Consider the following 15,999-nt stretch of genomic DNA (forward strand, 5'->3'; position numbering starts at 1 on the left):
TTCATTTAATTGCAATTAACATGCAATTATGTGTCTGAAAACATTATAGTCAGCACTTTTAACAAAAAAAAAAAGTGTTTTATTTATTTTGAACTTTGAACACTTTAAGCTGCGGTCACACTTTAAGCAAGAAAAAATGTTATGTTTTTTTTTTAAAACATATTTCAACATAAAAAATGTAAAAAATATGCAATTTATTCCACTTTACTGCAATCTTGCAGATTTAAAGTTTGCGTTCTTTTAATTCAGCTATAAAAGTTCATGCTGTGGCGTATCAGTTTTCTATTGGTCACACATCTTCACGTGATATGAATTCACAGGACAGATTTTAACAAACTTGAACTTTGGAACGCAGCAAAATGCAAAATTTTGTCACTTGAGCTTGTGTTTCCTCTCCCGCATTTGCATGTGTATGAATGGAAGTCAATGGAGCAAAAAGTGTAGTGTGACCGCCCCTTTAAGACAAATAGTGAGGTTGAGTAAACGATGACTGTAGTAGGTGAACTGTTCTTTTAACACCATTTTACCAAGCAGGACGATCTCCTGAGTTGTCATGCCACAGTCTGATGCTCTGCAACTCTCCCAATGGGAAAGGGGTGGTGAGTAAGAACAGGTCCACACCTCCCCTTTCAAACACTGGCTTATCAGGGTCAGTCAGGTGATGGGGCTCACATTCTCCCTCTGTGCCTTGTAGAGTCACTATAACCTGAAGTGACAATGCAGAGTTGGTATGTAACAAGATATGATCAGAATTTCTGATAAGAAGTGCTTAGGCTAAATGCACATGCTAACCCGTGATGAAGTGGAGGCTCCCATGCGATGTCCAGTGCTGATCTTCAGCAAGTAACAGTACTCCGCAAAAGGATCATTGTCCTCCAGCACAGTAATCTTCACCTTTTGTAGGAAATAACACAATATATCTTATTTATAAGTTTTATAAGGCCAAAGTTAAAGTCTATAAATTATCAACAGTATCAAAACTTTGCTGAGAAACCTGTTTTACACAATCTACTACATGCCTGCTGTTGTCAGATTGTCAAAGTTTATGCCTTTTTTTAGCAAGTACTTTTTTGTATCATGTCTTTCATGTCGTGGTGCATGACTTTTTGCTGTAAAATCTTTTTTATAAAGTAAATGTAAGAATAACTTTTATATTCTTAGAAATATTTCAAGAAGAACAATTACTAGATTGTAGCAACTTACTTAATTATCCATACATCATTTTTTCGAAAAATCATGTTTAAATGTGGCAATCAAATATGATCCATCAGGCTTTTGAGGAACATTTATTTGTTCATCTCTCAATCATCGTATGGCATTACATTATATGTTTTGCCCCCACAATAACAACTACATAAAACTAAGTATTTAAATATCATCTTACTAAGACATATTATTGGGAGATATAGAATGACAACTGATATATTTGCATTTTATGTAAGTAATGTGCTATACTGTTATAAGTGCTCTTGAGAGCCACCAGGGGGCACTCCATCACAGACTCCTCAACCTTCAAGCAGTTCAAGATAATATAATCTCATTGAATTGCAAGCTGTCGATATTTCATCTTAAATATCAGCCATATCATGTATTCAGCTGCACCAAATTGCATATTTTTGCTTAGTATGGGCTGTTTACTGTTTACTACATTTAAAACTAAGCATACTGTTTATTCTTCTTCGAGTATGAGCTCCATATATCGTATATGAGCCATAAAAGCCTGATGTATCAAATATGATAGAAAACATAAAACACATGCAATTTTTGTTCTTTTAGACTTTGTTTTTAAGTTTCAATAAACTGTACCTTTAAAAGAAAAAAAAAAATTATGACTGTTAAATAAGGGTTCAAAGGGTCAAGTAAATGGGGTAAATTATTTTAAGCTTGACTTTAAAACAAAGAATTCCTGGTGGCTAGAGTCTAGAGACTATAGATGCAGTAAAGTTAGACAGACCTTGGCTTTGTCCTGTAGGTCCTTCCTGCGCGCCCATGCCGCGGCCAGGATGTAAGTTAAGAAGATAGCCCCGATAAAGCACACCACCACTGGGTTTTTCCGCAAAGTTGGAAAAGAGCTCAGCTGTCTTGGATGGATCTACCGTATTGGGCATGACAAAGAAACTGCTCCCAAAAAAGGTTAAATGGGTACACAGACACTGAGTAACATTTGGAGTTGTTTTAGGGCCAACCTAAAGAATAAAGAAGAGTGTTATCTCACGACTAAACTTTTGATAGCTATGGCCTTGTTAGTCGTTAACTGATAAACTGATGCAAATTAACTGATAGCAAATGTCATTTATCACTCTAAAAATGCTGGGTTATTTCAACCCATGTTTGGGTCAAATAGGGACAAACCCAACCATTGGGTTTAAAAATTTAAACCAACAGTTGGGTTTGTCCAAAGTCCCTTTAATCATTTAGTCATTTCACTCGGCGGCCATCTTTGAAACGCCTCTCGGGCATCATGGGCATCATGCAATCTCTTTGAATGGGGAAACATCAAATTCTCCAAAACTGTTCGCCAACCTTACGATTAAATTTCATATTTGAAATCACCAATGAAATCTAACAACAACCGGCTCATAAATTTAGTTTCTAAACGCTCGAATCATTACAAAAAAACTATTTTTCAGGCTGGATCAAGCTAATGCGCATGCGCAGACCTAAATGCGCGTCTCTTCGGAGGCGCGCGTCTGACTGTTTCTATAGAAACCGGTGATTCTAACGGCCGCTGAAGTGACGATGACTTTACCAGTCGGCGATTGGCTCTTATTTAGAAGGCGGGACTTATTCCGCCGTATTGCGCGTTACACTTTCTCCCATTCAAAACAATACGAGTGACACGTCTTGTGTTATTCTATAGTCTTTGGTTTGTCCATATTTAACCCAAACATGGGTTGAAACAACACAGCAGAATGATGTTTTAGAGTGATGTTTCATTGATTCATTGTTTATTTGAACTTCATTTAAGCCCAAAGTATACTTCACTTTTTATGTGTACGCGAGGGTCAGCGTACAGTGTGCGTGATGCGAATTTCGTCATCAGAAGAGCACCGCAGGATTTTTGTAACTTTGTGCATGCACATGTGCATTTAATTTTTTTGCAGTAATATTTTTTATCCACAAGGTGGCAACAGTGCCCTGGGGGCGTCAATTCACAAGGTAGTTGAAGAAAAACTGCATAAACAGAACAGACCGGAACACATGCAAGCTACAGCGACAGTGGAGGCCTACATAGACCAGACATTGTGCAAAAAGGTTAGAAAGTACCCTCGTTTGTACAACTCTAGCAAAGATGTTTACATGGGTTGTAACTCCTCATGTATGCGTCAAATGCCTGTGTACGCATACGAGTCAAATGAAGTATATTTTGGGCTTTAGTATTAGGTCAGCAACGTTTACATTTATGGTTTCCACCATTGGCACACAAAAGAAAAGAATCAGCACTCACCCTACAGCCATAGTCACTCCAGTTGGATCTGGTCTCTTCCCAGAAAATGCACTGAGCAGTAATGGTTGTAATTGTTAGTGATGCATCAACAGACTTCACGCCCGGAGGAACAACAGGTCGAATCAGAAGGTAGTAAATGCCCGCGTCTACTGTCATGTCACTGGGGCCTAGTACCCATGTGTACCTTTCGTCTGTGTGAAAAGATTACAAAAAGTACAAAACAGTGTTTGTTGCAGCTCCCACCGTTAACAAACAATTGTGTTGTTTCCAGCAAATGACTTACCTTGTGAATTTCCTTGTTGAGGAAGTGTAACTTTGGCTACATTGTTTTCCTCTGTAGGATAGTTCTGATAACCCAGCAGTAACATTAGTGTTAACTCTTCAGAGGGACGTAACTTTAAGACCAGGGTAATGTTGGGGGTGGTTGTAGTGATCATCGAAGTGCTGTAGTTTCTCAGATCCAGAACTGTGCTGTTCACTGCTGTGTCCAGTCTTGGTAATAAGATCTGGAGAATTTGATCAGTTTTCACTAGTAAAATCTCTAGACATATTTACATATTCTGATGATATAAACTTTTATAGGTGTAATGTGTTTGATGTTAAAATTCTTTCCCCTGTCCAAAAGCATGCCCATTATTTTTGACTCAAATCAGCTTTTGAATTAAATTTAAAAGGGCTTTTCACATTGGGTCATTCTAAACCCTCGGTAAACATAACCCTGGGTTATCTTGCTTCACGCTGCTCATAATTTAACCGGGGTTATCGATTACTCCTGGGTATTAATAAATTGCCTTTTCACATTTTATTGATAGCTAGCGATGTAAATGTGTACTGCAGTCCAAATACAAAATATCGGAGAGAGTTGTTTCCCCACCCCCACTCACCTCCTCAGACTCACACAGGTTGCCAGATTGAGGACACGCAACAGGAACAAGCACAATTGACAATGGAAAGCTTTACACTATAAATTGATCAGCTAATGTATCTGCATTTTATTACACTCCCGTTCATGGAGATTTTTAGATGGATGCTGAGGCTTCTTAGGTCGGGTAGAATCTATGATCTCTGACCCAGTTAGTTTGCTGGCTTCCATGGCTGCAATACGCTGTGTTTCCTGCCAAAAGGCAACCCGGGGTGTTGAAATATTATTGGGTAAATTGGCAGTGGGTGGGATCACACAGTCCAAAACAAAAACAGACATTCCGACACGGAACGAACATTTCGAAGTAGAATAACTGACTGTAGAATTGTTTTTCAGAGAAACAAGTATGTGAACTTAGCATGTTTCCTAAATATCTGCAAACATATTATGGTATTTTTATGCTTTAGAACAGTCAAAAAAATTACATACAGCACCTTTAACATTCAATCAAGTTTCAGTCAATCACACATCACATTAACATGTTGTGACCACCTGATGTCGCCATGACACAACGAGTGAATCTTCCTGTTTTTGTGTCAATTATGGCAAATATATATAAAAAATATATATAAAAATATATATAAAAAAATGGCGTTCGCTTTGGAAAGAAAAAATTAAGGTACCACTATATAAACTTAATTTCTAATGTTAAAGGGGTCATATAATGGCACTTTTACAAGATATAAAAATAAGTCTCTGATGACCCCAGTGTGTGTATGTGAAGTTTTAGCTCAAAATACCCTACAGATCATTTTTTATGGCATGTTAAATTTGTCACTTTTTGAGGGTGAGCAAAAACACTTTTTGTGTGTATCCCTTTAAATGCAAATGAGCTGCTGCTCTCAAGAAGAGGGCGGAGTTTCAGGGGCTCACGTTAAGAGATTCTAGCTTGTAAAAAGCGTTCACGTCCTCGTAGAGCTCGTAATTACAGCTTGTAAGCTGGGAGTTTTCTGAAAGCTCCCAGATGTACCACGTGGCCGCTGTACCACCTGACCGCTGTAGATTCATTTAGGTGTTGATAGTGCTGCCATGGAAACGCATAATTCCCACTCCATGGACCAAAAGGATGTGAACAGCTCTGAATATAACGTCACCCATTGTCATTTCAAGATTCCTGGTAAATACGAGGTGGCGTGAAAGTAGCATTAGCAGCTTCGATTAACGTTACCTCACGCAGACTCACTGAAAATGTCAGAAACTGTTCAGCCTTTTATGTTCAAACCGGAGTCGGACAATGACGAAGAGACTCAAGAAGAAGTGACAACATGTAGAATGCAACAGGACGTTTCTGAACGGTTAGCTGATGAATTTATGTAGCTGATGTGGAGTTAACTCTCTTAAAGTCATTGATTAGCATATTCTGTCATGATCTATATATCGCTCGTGTGTGAACTGTTGATGCCTACAGAGCCAGAGAATATATGCTGTATGAAGACAGAACAGGTATAGTTTAGTTTAATTACGGTTGTCATATTATCATCTTGCTTTTATGACATGCTATTGCATTTGTGTTACATACTGTAATGCAATAACATGGCCTCACCCCTTTGTTGCATGTTCTTGGGGGCTGGCTTTATGTAAATTTTAGGGTTAGTGATGTCACCAACCCGGGAATATGCTTGTTGTAGTCCCTACCAGCCGTTTGTTGTAGTCCTTAAACAGAGAATTCTTCAAAAGAAAATATCTCCCTTTGCTTTGAACTTTGAGCGTCATAACTTTGCAGATGTTGTTTATGCTCAAACAGCAACATTACACACTAAATAAAGTTAAAAAAGTGAAATCATAATCAACCACCCCTTTAAAGTTTGTTTTTACATTTTGACAGAATGTCAATCTTTCATTTGAATGCCATGTTACTAGTTTCAGCATTCTTCCATCTTAAATATATATCTAAATTACGACAATGACAATGACAACAACAAATGTGGAACAGTTAGTTCATGCGTTCATGACCTCAAGGCTAGATTACTGTAACGCTCTACTGGGTGGTTGCCCTGCACGCCTAATAAACAAACTCCAGCTAGTCCAAAACGCAGCAGCTATGGAGTATGACCATATTAGCCCAGTTCTGTCAACACTGCATTGGCTCCCTATTAAACATCGTATAAATTTTAATATCTTGCTAATTACTTACAAAGCAATAAATGGTTTAGCTCCCCAGTACTTGAACAAGCTCTTAACACATTATAGTCCTTCACGTCTATTGTGATCTCAAAATTTTGGCCAGTTGATAATATCTAGAATATCAAAATCAACTGCAGGCAGTAGATCCTTCTCCTATTTGGCACCTAAACTCTGGAACAATATTCCTAGCATTGTTCAGGAAGCAGACACACTCTGACTTAAAAACACATCTCTTTAACCTGGCATACACATAACACATTATCTACTTCTATAATTCAAATCATGTAAATTGTTAGGCTGCATGAATTAGGTCAGCCGGAACCGGGAACACTTCCCATAACACCTGATGTACTCATAAGAATGACGTCTACGCTAATATTAGTCTCTCTCTGTTTATCCTGAGGTTTACCGTCTGCCAGATCCAGGCCGTATCCAGATGAGATGAAGGACCTGCAACCTAGACACAAAGACAACGCAGCCCTGAAGTGTCAACTAAACTATCCACTGCGAAGGCCTCCTTCCCTTTCCTTTCCCTATGTATAGATAAAACCTTATCAAAATTGATTCCAGTTCACATGGATCCGCGGAAACGACTAATAATTCGGTGTAATGTGGGCCAGACAAGTAATATGGTGATGTCACTTTGTAAAGAAAGACTAAGCGTCTGTGCACATACACATTCAAATGCACAAACCTATAGACTAAACATATAAATGAACAGCAAGAACGCATTAAAAGTCTTCTGTTTTTAGTTAAAAATGTGTAATTTAAGCGGCCCCTAAGTTAATAATTCACATTTTTAACAACGGAAGTGATTCAATCAAAAACTTACTTTAGCTCGATAATAACTTTAGAGCTGCTGTAAAGCCAAAACAATCTCTATCCATTAATTTTCCTATTATCACTGTGAAGCTGATTTGAAACAATCTGTATTGTAAAAAGCGCCATTCGCTATATAAATGAAGATGACTTGACTTAAAGGTGCCCTAGATTCAAAAATTTGAATTTACCTCGGCATAGTTAAATAACAACATGGAAATGACATACAGTCTCAAACTCCATTGTTTCCTCCTTCTTATGTAAATCTCATTTGTTTAAAAGACCTCCGTAGAACAGGCGAATCTCAACATAACACCGACTGTTACGTAACAGTTGGGGTGTACGCCCCCAATATTTGCATATGCCAGCCCATATTCCCAACATTATGAAAGGCATTAGACAAGTGCAGAATGTCTGGATGTGCACAGCTGAATCATCAGACTAGGTAAGCAAGCAAGGACAATAGCAAAAAATGGCAGATGGAGTAATAATAACTGACATGATTCATGATCATTTTGATATTTTTAGTGATATTTGTAAATTGTCTTTCTAAATGTTTCGTTAGCCTGTTGCTAATGTACTGTTAAATGTGGTTAAAGTTACCATCGGTTATTACTGTATTCACGGAGACAAGAGCCATCATTATTTTCATTTTTAAACACTTGCAGTCTGTATAAATCATAAACACAACTTCATTCTTTATAAATCTCTCCAACAGTGTAGTAATGTTAGCTGTTAGCCACGGAGCATAGCCTCAAACTCATTCAGAATCAAATGTAAACATCAAAATAAACACTGTACTTACGCGATTAGACATGCTGCATGACGAACACTTTGTAAAGATCCATTTTGAGGGTTATATTAAGCTGTTTGAACTTTTTTTATGTTGTTTAAGGCAAGCGAAAGCTCCGTGGGCGTGGAGCACGAGATTTAAAGGGCCACACACCCTGAATTGGCTCATTTCTAATTATGCCCCAAAATAGGCAGTTAAAAAAATGAATTAAAAAAAATCGATGGGGTATTTTGAGCTGAAACTTCACAGACACATTCAGGGGACACCTTAGACTTATATTACATCTTTTTTAAAAAAAAGTTCTAGGGCACCTTTAAGAAGGTAGCCCTACTCTATGCTGGTTGATCTGGCGTTCTAGACATTATTTCCAAGTAGGACATGGGAAAAATCCAAATTCCGACTTGTCTGTAATGCAGCATAACACCACATTGTTTCACACTGTACACATATGGCAACACAATTCAAGTTAACATTGCAAAAACAGTGCTACCCTGCTCTGGAGCAGGGTTTCATAACCCCGGGTAAAAAATGAAATGTTCCTTTATCTAGGGTTAAAACCGGGGTTTAGACTGAGAAGCCCTTTTGAAAATGTATTTCCCCAGTTTCAAAAATTACTTTTACAAGTCAATTTTTTATTTTTGTAATTCCATTTGCAGACATCCCAAGTCTCCCGGAAGTTCCGGGAGTCTCCCGCATATTGATAGCGGCTCCCTGATGCCCGCAAATTAGTTAAAATCTCCCGGAATCTAGAGCGAGCGAGCAAGAGCGCGCATAGAGACTGTGTTTCAAACCAGCGCGCGCACGCCAGAGAGGGAGAGGGAGCGAGAGAGAGACCTTGCGTGTGTGTGTGTGTGTGTGTGTGTGTGTGTGTGTGTGTGTGTGTGTGCGTGTGTGCGAAGCGCATGTATGACAGAGAGCATCCCGAATGGCCTTTTTCGGCAAATCAACCAATCAATTATCAGTGAGGTGAGTTGACAAGTTTCATTTCATGTGCATATTATTCAGGCAAGTTGCCAAGGCTACATGAAAACAACAAACTCCTTAGACCTGTTTAAAGTTGCAATGGAAAATAAATAAAAGCAGTTTACATAAATAGTATAAGCAGCTTATATAAATAGTAAAAGTAATCTACATATTTAAACATAATTAACGAATAATTGCATATGTCTATAGCTTATAGCTCCTTCCTCTTTTTTTTTTTTTTTTTTTTTATACCTCCCTGAAATGACTTTTTGCAGGTTGGGATGTCTGCATTTGGTGATGCTAGTGGCACACAATTGACACACTTCACCTTTCCAGTTCCAGTTAGTGTCAAGAAGTCATTCATCTTTTTACCTCAATCTCCTCAGTAAGGTTTGCCACTGGAATGCCAGAGCCGTTTGTTTTGGAAAGGGACAAACCAGCCACAATACTATGAATGGGCTGACCTTCAATCCATGGATCAATGTTAAAATGTGTCATCTGTGAAAAGAGAACAGGTATGTGTGCTGTATTATATGTGTAAAGAATCTGTAACATTAGTAACATTAGGAAGTTCTGAAAATAAAGCAATGTAGCTAAGAGGAAAATTTGTTGCAAGTTTGAATCATTCTTGACTAAATGCTTTTAAAAATGTCAGAAGTAACAGTGACATATGCCTATTTAGCACTTTAAATTTGAGCAGAACAGAGATTGTTCAGATTAGGGATTTTTTAGATAACGCCTTTGACTAAAGGAAAAGATAATACGTAATGTAACAAAACACTCACTTTCACATCCACTGGCTCATCTACAGGCAGTATATCAGAGCCCAGATTTGGAAGCTTGAAGCCAGCTAAACTGTTCTGGACACTGAAAGGCTTTTTATGGAGGTTCGCTGGAGATAACCTAATCAGAAAAACATCAAAACACACACAAAATGTTTTCAATGTTCGTTTTTTTTTCACTGATCACAGTAATTAATTGAATTCCTACCTGTTGACGTAAACATTGACATTAGGAGTGCTGATGATGTCGGGCTCCAGATCAGGTGTTTTATTTGTTAGCAGGAATTTCTGCACAGAGTCCACCGCACTGAGCAAATAATGAGAGATGTCGCTCTGAAAGGCAATGAGAACGAATCAGCAGAATTTCTCACTTAATTAACTGTGTTTTGGAACATGCTAACAGGTTTCTACCTAGTCATTAACTGGTGCTAGCTGTGTCCTTGAGAGCCGCTGTCCTGCAGAGTTTAGCCAAAGTCCCTTTAAGACAAGTCATTTCACTCGGCGGCCATCTTTGAAACACCTCTCGGGCATGCAAGTGCAGCTCCTATCTCTTTGAATGGGGAAACATCAAATTCTCCGTAGCTGTTTGCCAAGTTTTCGAATAAATTTCATATTTGAAATCACCAATGAAATCTGACAACAACTGTCTCATAAATTTTGTTTTTAAACGCTCGAATCATGACAAAAAAACGGTATTATTCAGGCTGGATCAAGCTAATGCACATGTGCAGTCCTAAGTGAGGGTCTCTATAGGAAGTGCACGTCTGACTGTTTCTATAGGAACCAGTGCTTCTATCAGCCGCTGCAGTGGCGTGATGACTTTACCAATCGGCGACTGGCTCTTATTTAGAAGGCGGGACTTATTCTGCCATATTGCACGTTTGCCTGGAAGTTTCTATATGCCTAGCTACAGCAGATCTTGATTAGTGGTTCAGGTGTGTTTAATTGGGGTTGGAGCTAAACTCTGCAGGACAGCGGCCCTCCAGGTCCGAGTTTGGATACCCCTGTGCTAGACCATCTTGGACCAGCAATAAAAAAGCTTCCTTGTCATACTAGTTTAACATGCACTGAACAAAATGCACCAAATTAAAATGAATCCCTCTAATTTGTTACAGCCAAATGTATTATTTATCTCTCAAATTATATTGGTTTAGATCAAACATTAAATTTAGATTTAATATTTTATTCCAAAATATTTATTTTTCCAAAGACAAAAACATTCATATAAATTAAAAAGATTATTTATTATAAAAGCCAAAAAAAAAAGCCAGTTTTTGAAGCTCAAAAATTTTATTTAAAGGATTAGTTCACTTTCAAATGATAGCCCCCCAGAGCCGTGTGGAGTACGTTTATGATGAACAGATGTGGGTGGATGCACTTTCTTCAGCTCATACTCGTTGATCACACGAGCTGCCATTATAAAGCTTGGATGCGTCAGGATATTTATTAATATAACTCAGATTGTGTTCATCAGAAAGAAGAAGAAGTCATATACACCTAGGATGGCTTGAGGGTGAGTAAGGCTTGGGGTAATTTTCATTTAAAAGTGAACTAAAACTTTAATGTAGGTCAGTATGATTTTAGAACTTAATTTCACCATAAACAAAAGTTAAATTGATAGCACTTTATTTTACAGTCATGTTCTGCATGTATATATTATGTATTTTATATAGTTATTACAATAACTGGGTAATAACTAGGTACTAACCCTGAACTACCCCTAAACCTAACCTTAACCCATGTAGTTACCTTATATTAACCAGTACTTTATTAGGTAAGAACACTGCAAGTGCATGTACAGTAGTAAAATAAAGTGCAACTGCTAAATTAGCTATATTATGAAAGGTTATGGAAAAAATATGAAATTGGAGGAAAAAACAATATTTCAATGCTTATAGGTTCTCTCACAAAACCATTGTGTTTGCTCACAAAAACGTTGCTTTGAGCAAGTTTCCTGGGGAAAAGCAAAACATTTGCGAGAGAATGTAAAAGCATTGACTTACTACTATTGGAAGATAGTCATTTACACCTAGGATGCCTTGATGGTGAGTAAATCATGGAATCATTTTTGGGTGGACCATAACTTTAAACCCGAAACCATAATTTTCGATTAGACCAATACAAAAATGCACTTTAAACTAATGACAAAGTGCTGTCTTTAAACCAACAATCAGGTCCCAATGCATAACCTAAGAAAGTTTTGCAGTTTCAATCAGACTAATTTTGGAAAGAAGTTACCTGTTTGTCTTTATTGAAGGCACCAAGAATGTGACTAGAGGACTCAACGATGAGTTTGACTGTGTCAGTTAGAGCAGTGATGTTAGCTGGAGTCAGATCGATGGATGTGAGGGAGTTACTTACAACATTTAATATACAACAAGCAAACTCCTGTGAAAGAAAAGTGCCTCATCAGCCATTAAAAGTAGCATCTGATCACATAGTTAATGATGTGTTTGGTCACAATAGTACCTGAGCATTAGTATTCACTTTGCCCTCATCTGTAATGAGCCTTGTTAAAACTTCAGCATAGAGCTGCACATCTGTGGGTTGCTGGAGTGGCTCGGAGTCTTTTAAAAATGAACACATATCTAAAAGAAGATCCTCTTTGAACTGCAAGTGGGAAATTGATATTAGGGAATAGATATGACATGATGTGGAAAAACACCTTTTTCATTGCCTACAAATTAAGTCTTCACTTAATTGTCTTTCATCCTTTTTACCTCTTCTGTGTCGCCTGCTCCACCAATTTGATTGAACTGGTTAAAGATGTCTAGCATGAGCTGACTCTTGTCTTTCTCTATTAAGGTATATGGTATGGTATGCTCCCCATAAGAAGTCGTTTGATCATTTTGGCCTAAATCATACAGAATAGTTATTAGATGCACTTTATTCGTAGATGAAATTCAATAGCTTCTGTAGTCACAAAATGTGAAATCAACACACAAGTCACCACTACGAGGATGTCCTTCTTGAAAGGTCTAAGAGTGTTAGCTTTAACTTCCAATTCATTATCATCTTTGTTCTGTGAGTTCAGCACCTTATTGCCATCCTTTAAGCAGTTTTCCTTAAAACTGTCTTTCTAGAAACAAAACAATGTATATGTGAAAAAGCCAGTTATTATAAAAATTAGAGGAGCATCTGCATATCATTGCAAAAGTTCAGTGTAAAAAAGAATAGAAATTTTATTCAGTATATGGGTCATTGACGTGACAGGTCATTTTTTTGTCCAAAGGCCTTAATAATAATATATAAAAAAGATATGACATCCAAAATATATAAGGTAGTACAACTAGATCTCTTTTATTGAATCCAAAAGGTTTTAATTATATTTTGCTACATATAAAGGTATTTTAAAGATTTTAAAGTGTCAAAAGGTCATTCGGTTTAACCGTCCAAAGGTCAATACAGCCATTTCATTTGTGATTAAAATATCTTAAAATGTAATAAATGTATATATTTTTTATTCTGGCATGATTTTATAACATCATATATCAACATAGTGCAAAATGGTATTAAAATTATGTGTAGAAGTCGTTGCTTTGTTATGAGAAAGAATGTCCGGAAAAATGAATTTCATTGATGTCATTCGTAACCAATATAAAGGGACCATTTGCGGTCAATATCATGTGACAGGATGTGACATCATTTAGACACCTGCAAAGGACCACATGGTCATGAAGCAAAGTAACTAACTCTCTCTTAACTATTTGAAAAATGTAATGTTTTCACTTGTTCATAAGCATGTCCTGAAACATCAGGTCATTTGGTAAAACCGCTATAAAACATGGAAAATGTTGTAATATTTTAAAAACTTTTACTAAATATAAAATGTTTGATTTTCCTTTTGCTAGATATCAGCCTGTTAGCATTATTTGAAAATATCGTCATTCTGTATAAACAAAAGTGTTATTCTGTAAAACCAAAATTTTGGTTAAACTGAATGACTTTTTTGTTGACAAATTTTGTCCATTCGTGTAAAAAAATGACAAAAGCAGTGTTAATTGATTATAAAAACCACAAAATCTCATTGTTAACACTTAATAAAACTTCAGAATTATTTAGATCTCTATTATGTTTTTTTTTACACTTTTAAAAACCTTATTTGTAAATGACCCATATAGTAATATAGAAAATAAAATCATTACATACATTTGAAATAGACTGTACTTACATTATTTTTCTTCAGTTCACTGCCATCTTCCACATACCAGTTGGTTTCGTCACAGTTAGAGTTAGAATCTAGCTTCAGTTTGATTTTCTCATGATTATCATTTGGATCACAATTTGAGCAGCTTGGAGAGAATACAAATACATGCAGATCAACTTTCTTCATAACCTCCATCCAACAACAGATATGAAAACCTCAGCAAGTAAAACAAACTTATTTTGGTTACACTTTAGACATTCTACTTATAGGTGCATATTACTAACGCACCTGTTAAATAACAAAAAAATACGAAGTCATTGACTTTAGACCAGGTTTTAGTTGGTCAATGGCGCAGTCATTTTCAGGGGTCCCAAAATAGCAACACGCCAACAATGCACCTGAACACACCTCATTTTCAGACCAACACGCCCATTGGTGAACAGATGGGTGCGAGTGCATTTTCTATTTAAATAACATGGGCGCTGGACGTGAAAATGATAACTGTATCGGGCTGAAACTAGCAAAAAACACTTGCTTCACGCCTGGCGTGGCATTGCGCCGGGTTTATGACAGGGCCCATCAGTAGCCCCGTCAGTAGAATGTCTGTTGTGGAGCATCAATATAAAGTGTTAGCAGATATTAAGCAGACACTCTACTAATACTCTGAGATTTAGTTGACATGAAGTAAAAAAATTACTTGTAGTTAGTATAATATCTAAAGTGGACTATCGAAATAAAGTGTGACCAAAAAAAATTTTGTTTGACTTGCTGAGGTTTTCAAGGTTAAGAGTTCAAGGCAATGAAAAAAAATAAATGTCACAAAAATGTGTCTTACGAGATATCCAAAGGGGCTGAATTCCCAACAGAATAACAAAGCCGTTTCTCTTCTGATTTCCTTTTAGCCCTTTTGTGAGTGTCCTGTCTCAAAGTCAAAGATACTTTGATACTTAAAAAGGTTCAAGTTTAGCAAAACAGCATTCAGGAATCTTTTTTAATAATAAATTCATCTGTTTCCACATTGAAAATTGATCAATAAAGTAATGAGAATCCCTGGAAATATTACATAGATTTTGAGATAGACAGCTGTATGGGATTTTCAGTAAATAAATATTGTAACTAGGGAAAAAAAAGTTCACCATTTGCTCATTAATAATTTTTAGTCCATAAATGTTATTAAAATAATATCTTGTTAGAGGAAAGGTGTCATTATCACAAAATAAACATTGACAAGCTGTTTAAGACCCTAATCAAAAATGTGCTTAAAGGGATAGTTCACCCAAAAATGAAAATTTGATGTTTATCTGCTTACCCCCAGCGCATCCAAGATGTAGGTGTCTTTGTTTCTTCAGTAGAACACAAATGATGATTTTTAACTGCAACCGCTACCGTCTGTCAGTGGTATAATGCATGTCAGCGGTAACTTGGACTATAAGAGTAAATAAAACACGACAGACAAATCCAAATTAAACCCTGCGGCTCATGACGACACTTTGATGTCTTAAGACACGAAACGATCGGTTTTTGCGAGAAACCGAACAGTATTTATATAATTTTTTACCTCTAATACACCACTATGTCCAACTGCATTCATCACTCGATTCGTTTGGTCTGATCGCGCTCTGACAGCGGCAGTGATGTCTCGCTCTCATTGAAGTATATGCGCGAGACATCACTGCCGTTGTCAGAGCGCGATCAGACCAAACGAATCGAGTGATGAATGCCGTTGGACATAGTGGTGTATTAGAGGTAAAAAATGATATAAATACTGTTCGGTTTCTCGCAAAAAACGATCGTTTCGTGTCTTAAGACATCAAAGTGTCGTCACGAGCCACAGGGTTTAATTTGGATTTGTCTGTCGTGTTTTATTTACTCTTATAGTAGAAGTTCCCATCCATTAGCATTATTTGACTGACAGACGGCAACGGTTGGAGTTAAAAATCATCATTTGTGTTCTACTGAAGAAACAAAGTCACCTACATCTTGGATGCGCTGGGGGTAAGC

The 15,999-nt window shown here is 37.1% G+C and overlaps 1 protein-coding gene across 1 annotated transcript in view; it reads right to left on the reverse strand.

Moving 5' to 3' along the window:
* Positions 1–15,999, reverse strand: part of pkd1l2b (polycystic kidney disease 1 like 2b) — a 41,397-nt gene that overhangs the window by 19,961 nt on the left and 5,437 nt on the right. Inside the window, 15 exon segments of the mRNA XM_048185565.1 lie at positions 528–706; positions 793–894; positions 1,955–2,053; positions 2,055–2,186; positions 3,449–3,639; positions 3,732–3,954; positions 9,442–9,567; positions 9,855–9,972; positions 10,060–10,184; positions 12,090–12,239; positions 12,321–12,461; positions 12,572–12,705; positions 12,795–12,930; positions 14,023–14,143; positions 14,834–14,916. Coding sequence (XP_048041522.1) covers positions 528–706; positions 793–894; positions 1,955–2,053; positions 2,055–2,186; positions 3,449–3,639; positions 3,732–3,954; positions 9,442–9,567; positions 9,855–9,972; positions 10,060–10,184; positions 12,090–12,239; positions 12,321–12,461; positions 12,572–12,705; positions 12,795–12,930; positions 14,023–14,143; positions 14,834–14,916 — 2,060 coding nt within the window.

This window comes from Megalobrama amblycephala, linkage group LG3 (assembly GCF_018812025.1).
Source record: "Megalobrama amblycephala isolate DHTTF-2021 linkage group LG3, ASM1881202v1, whole genome shotgun sequence".
Taxonomy (NCBI): Eukaryota; Metazoa; Chordata; class Actinopteri; order Cypriniformes; family Xenocyprididae; genus Megalobrama; species Megalobrama amblycephala.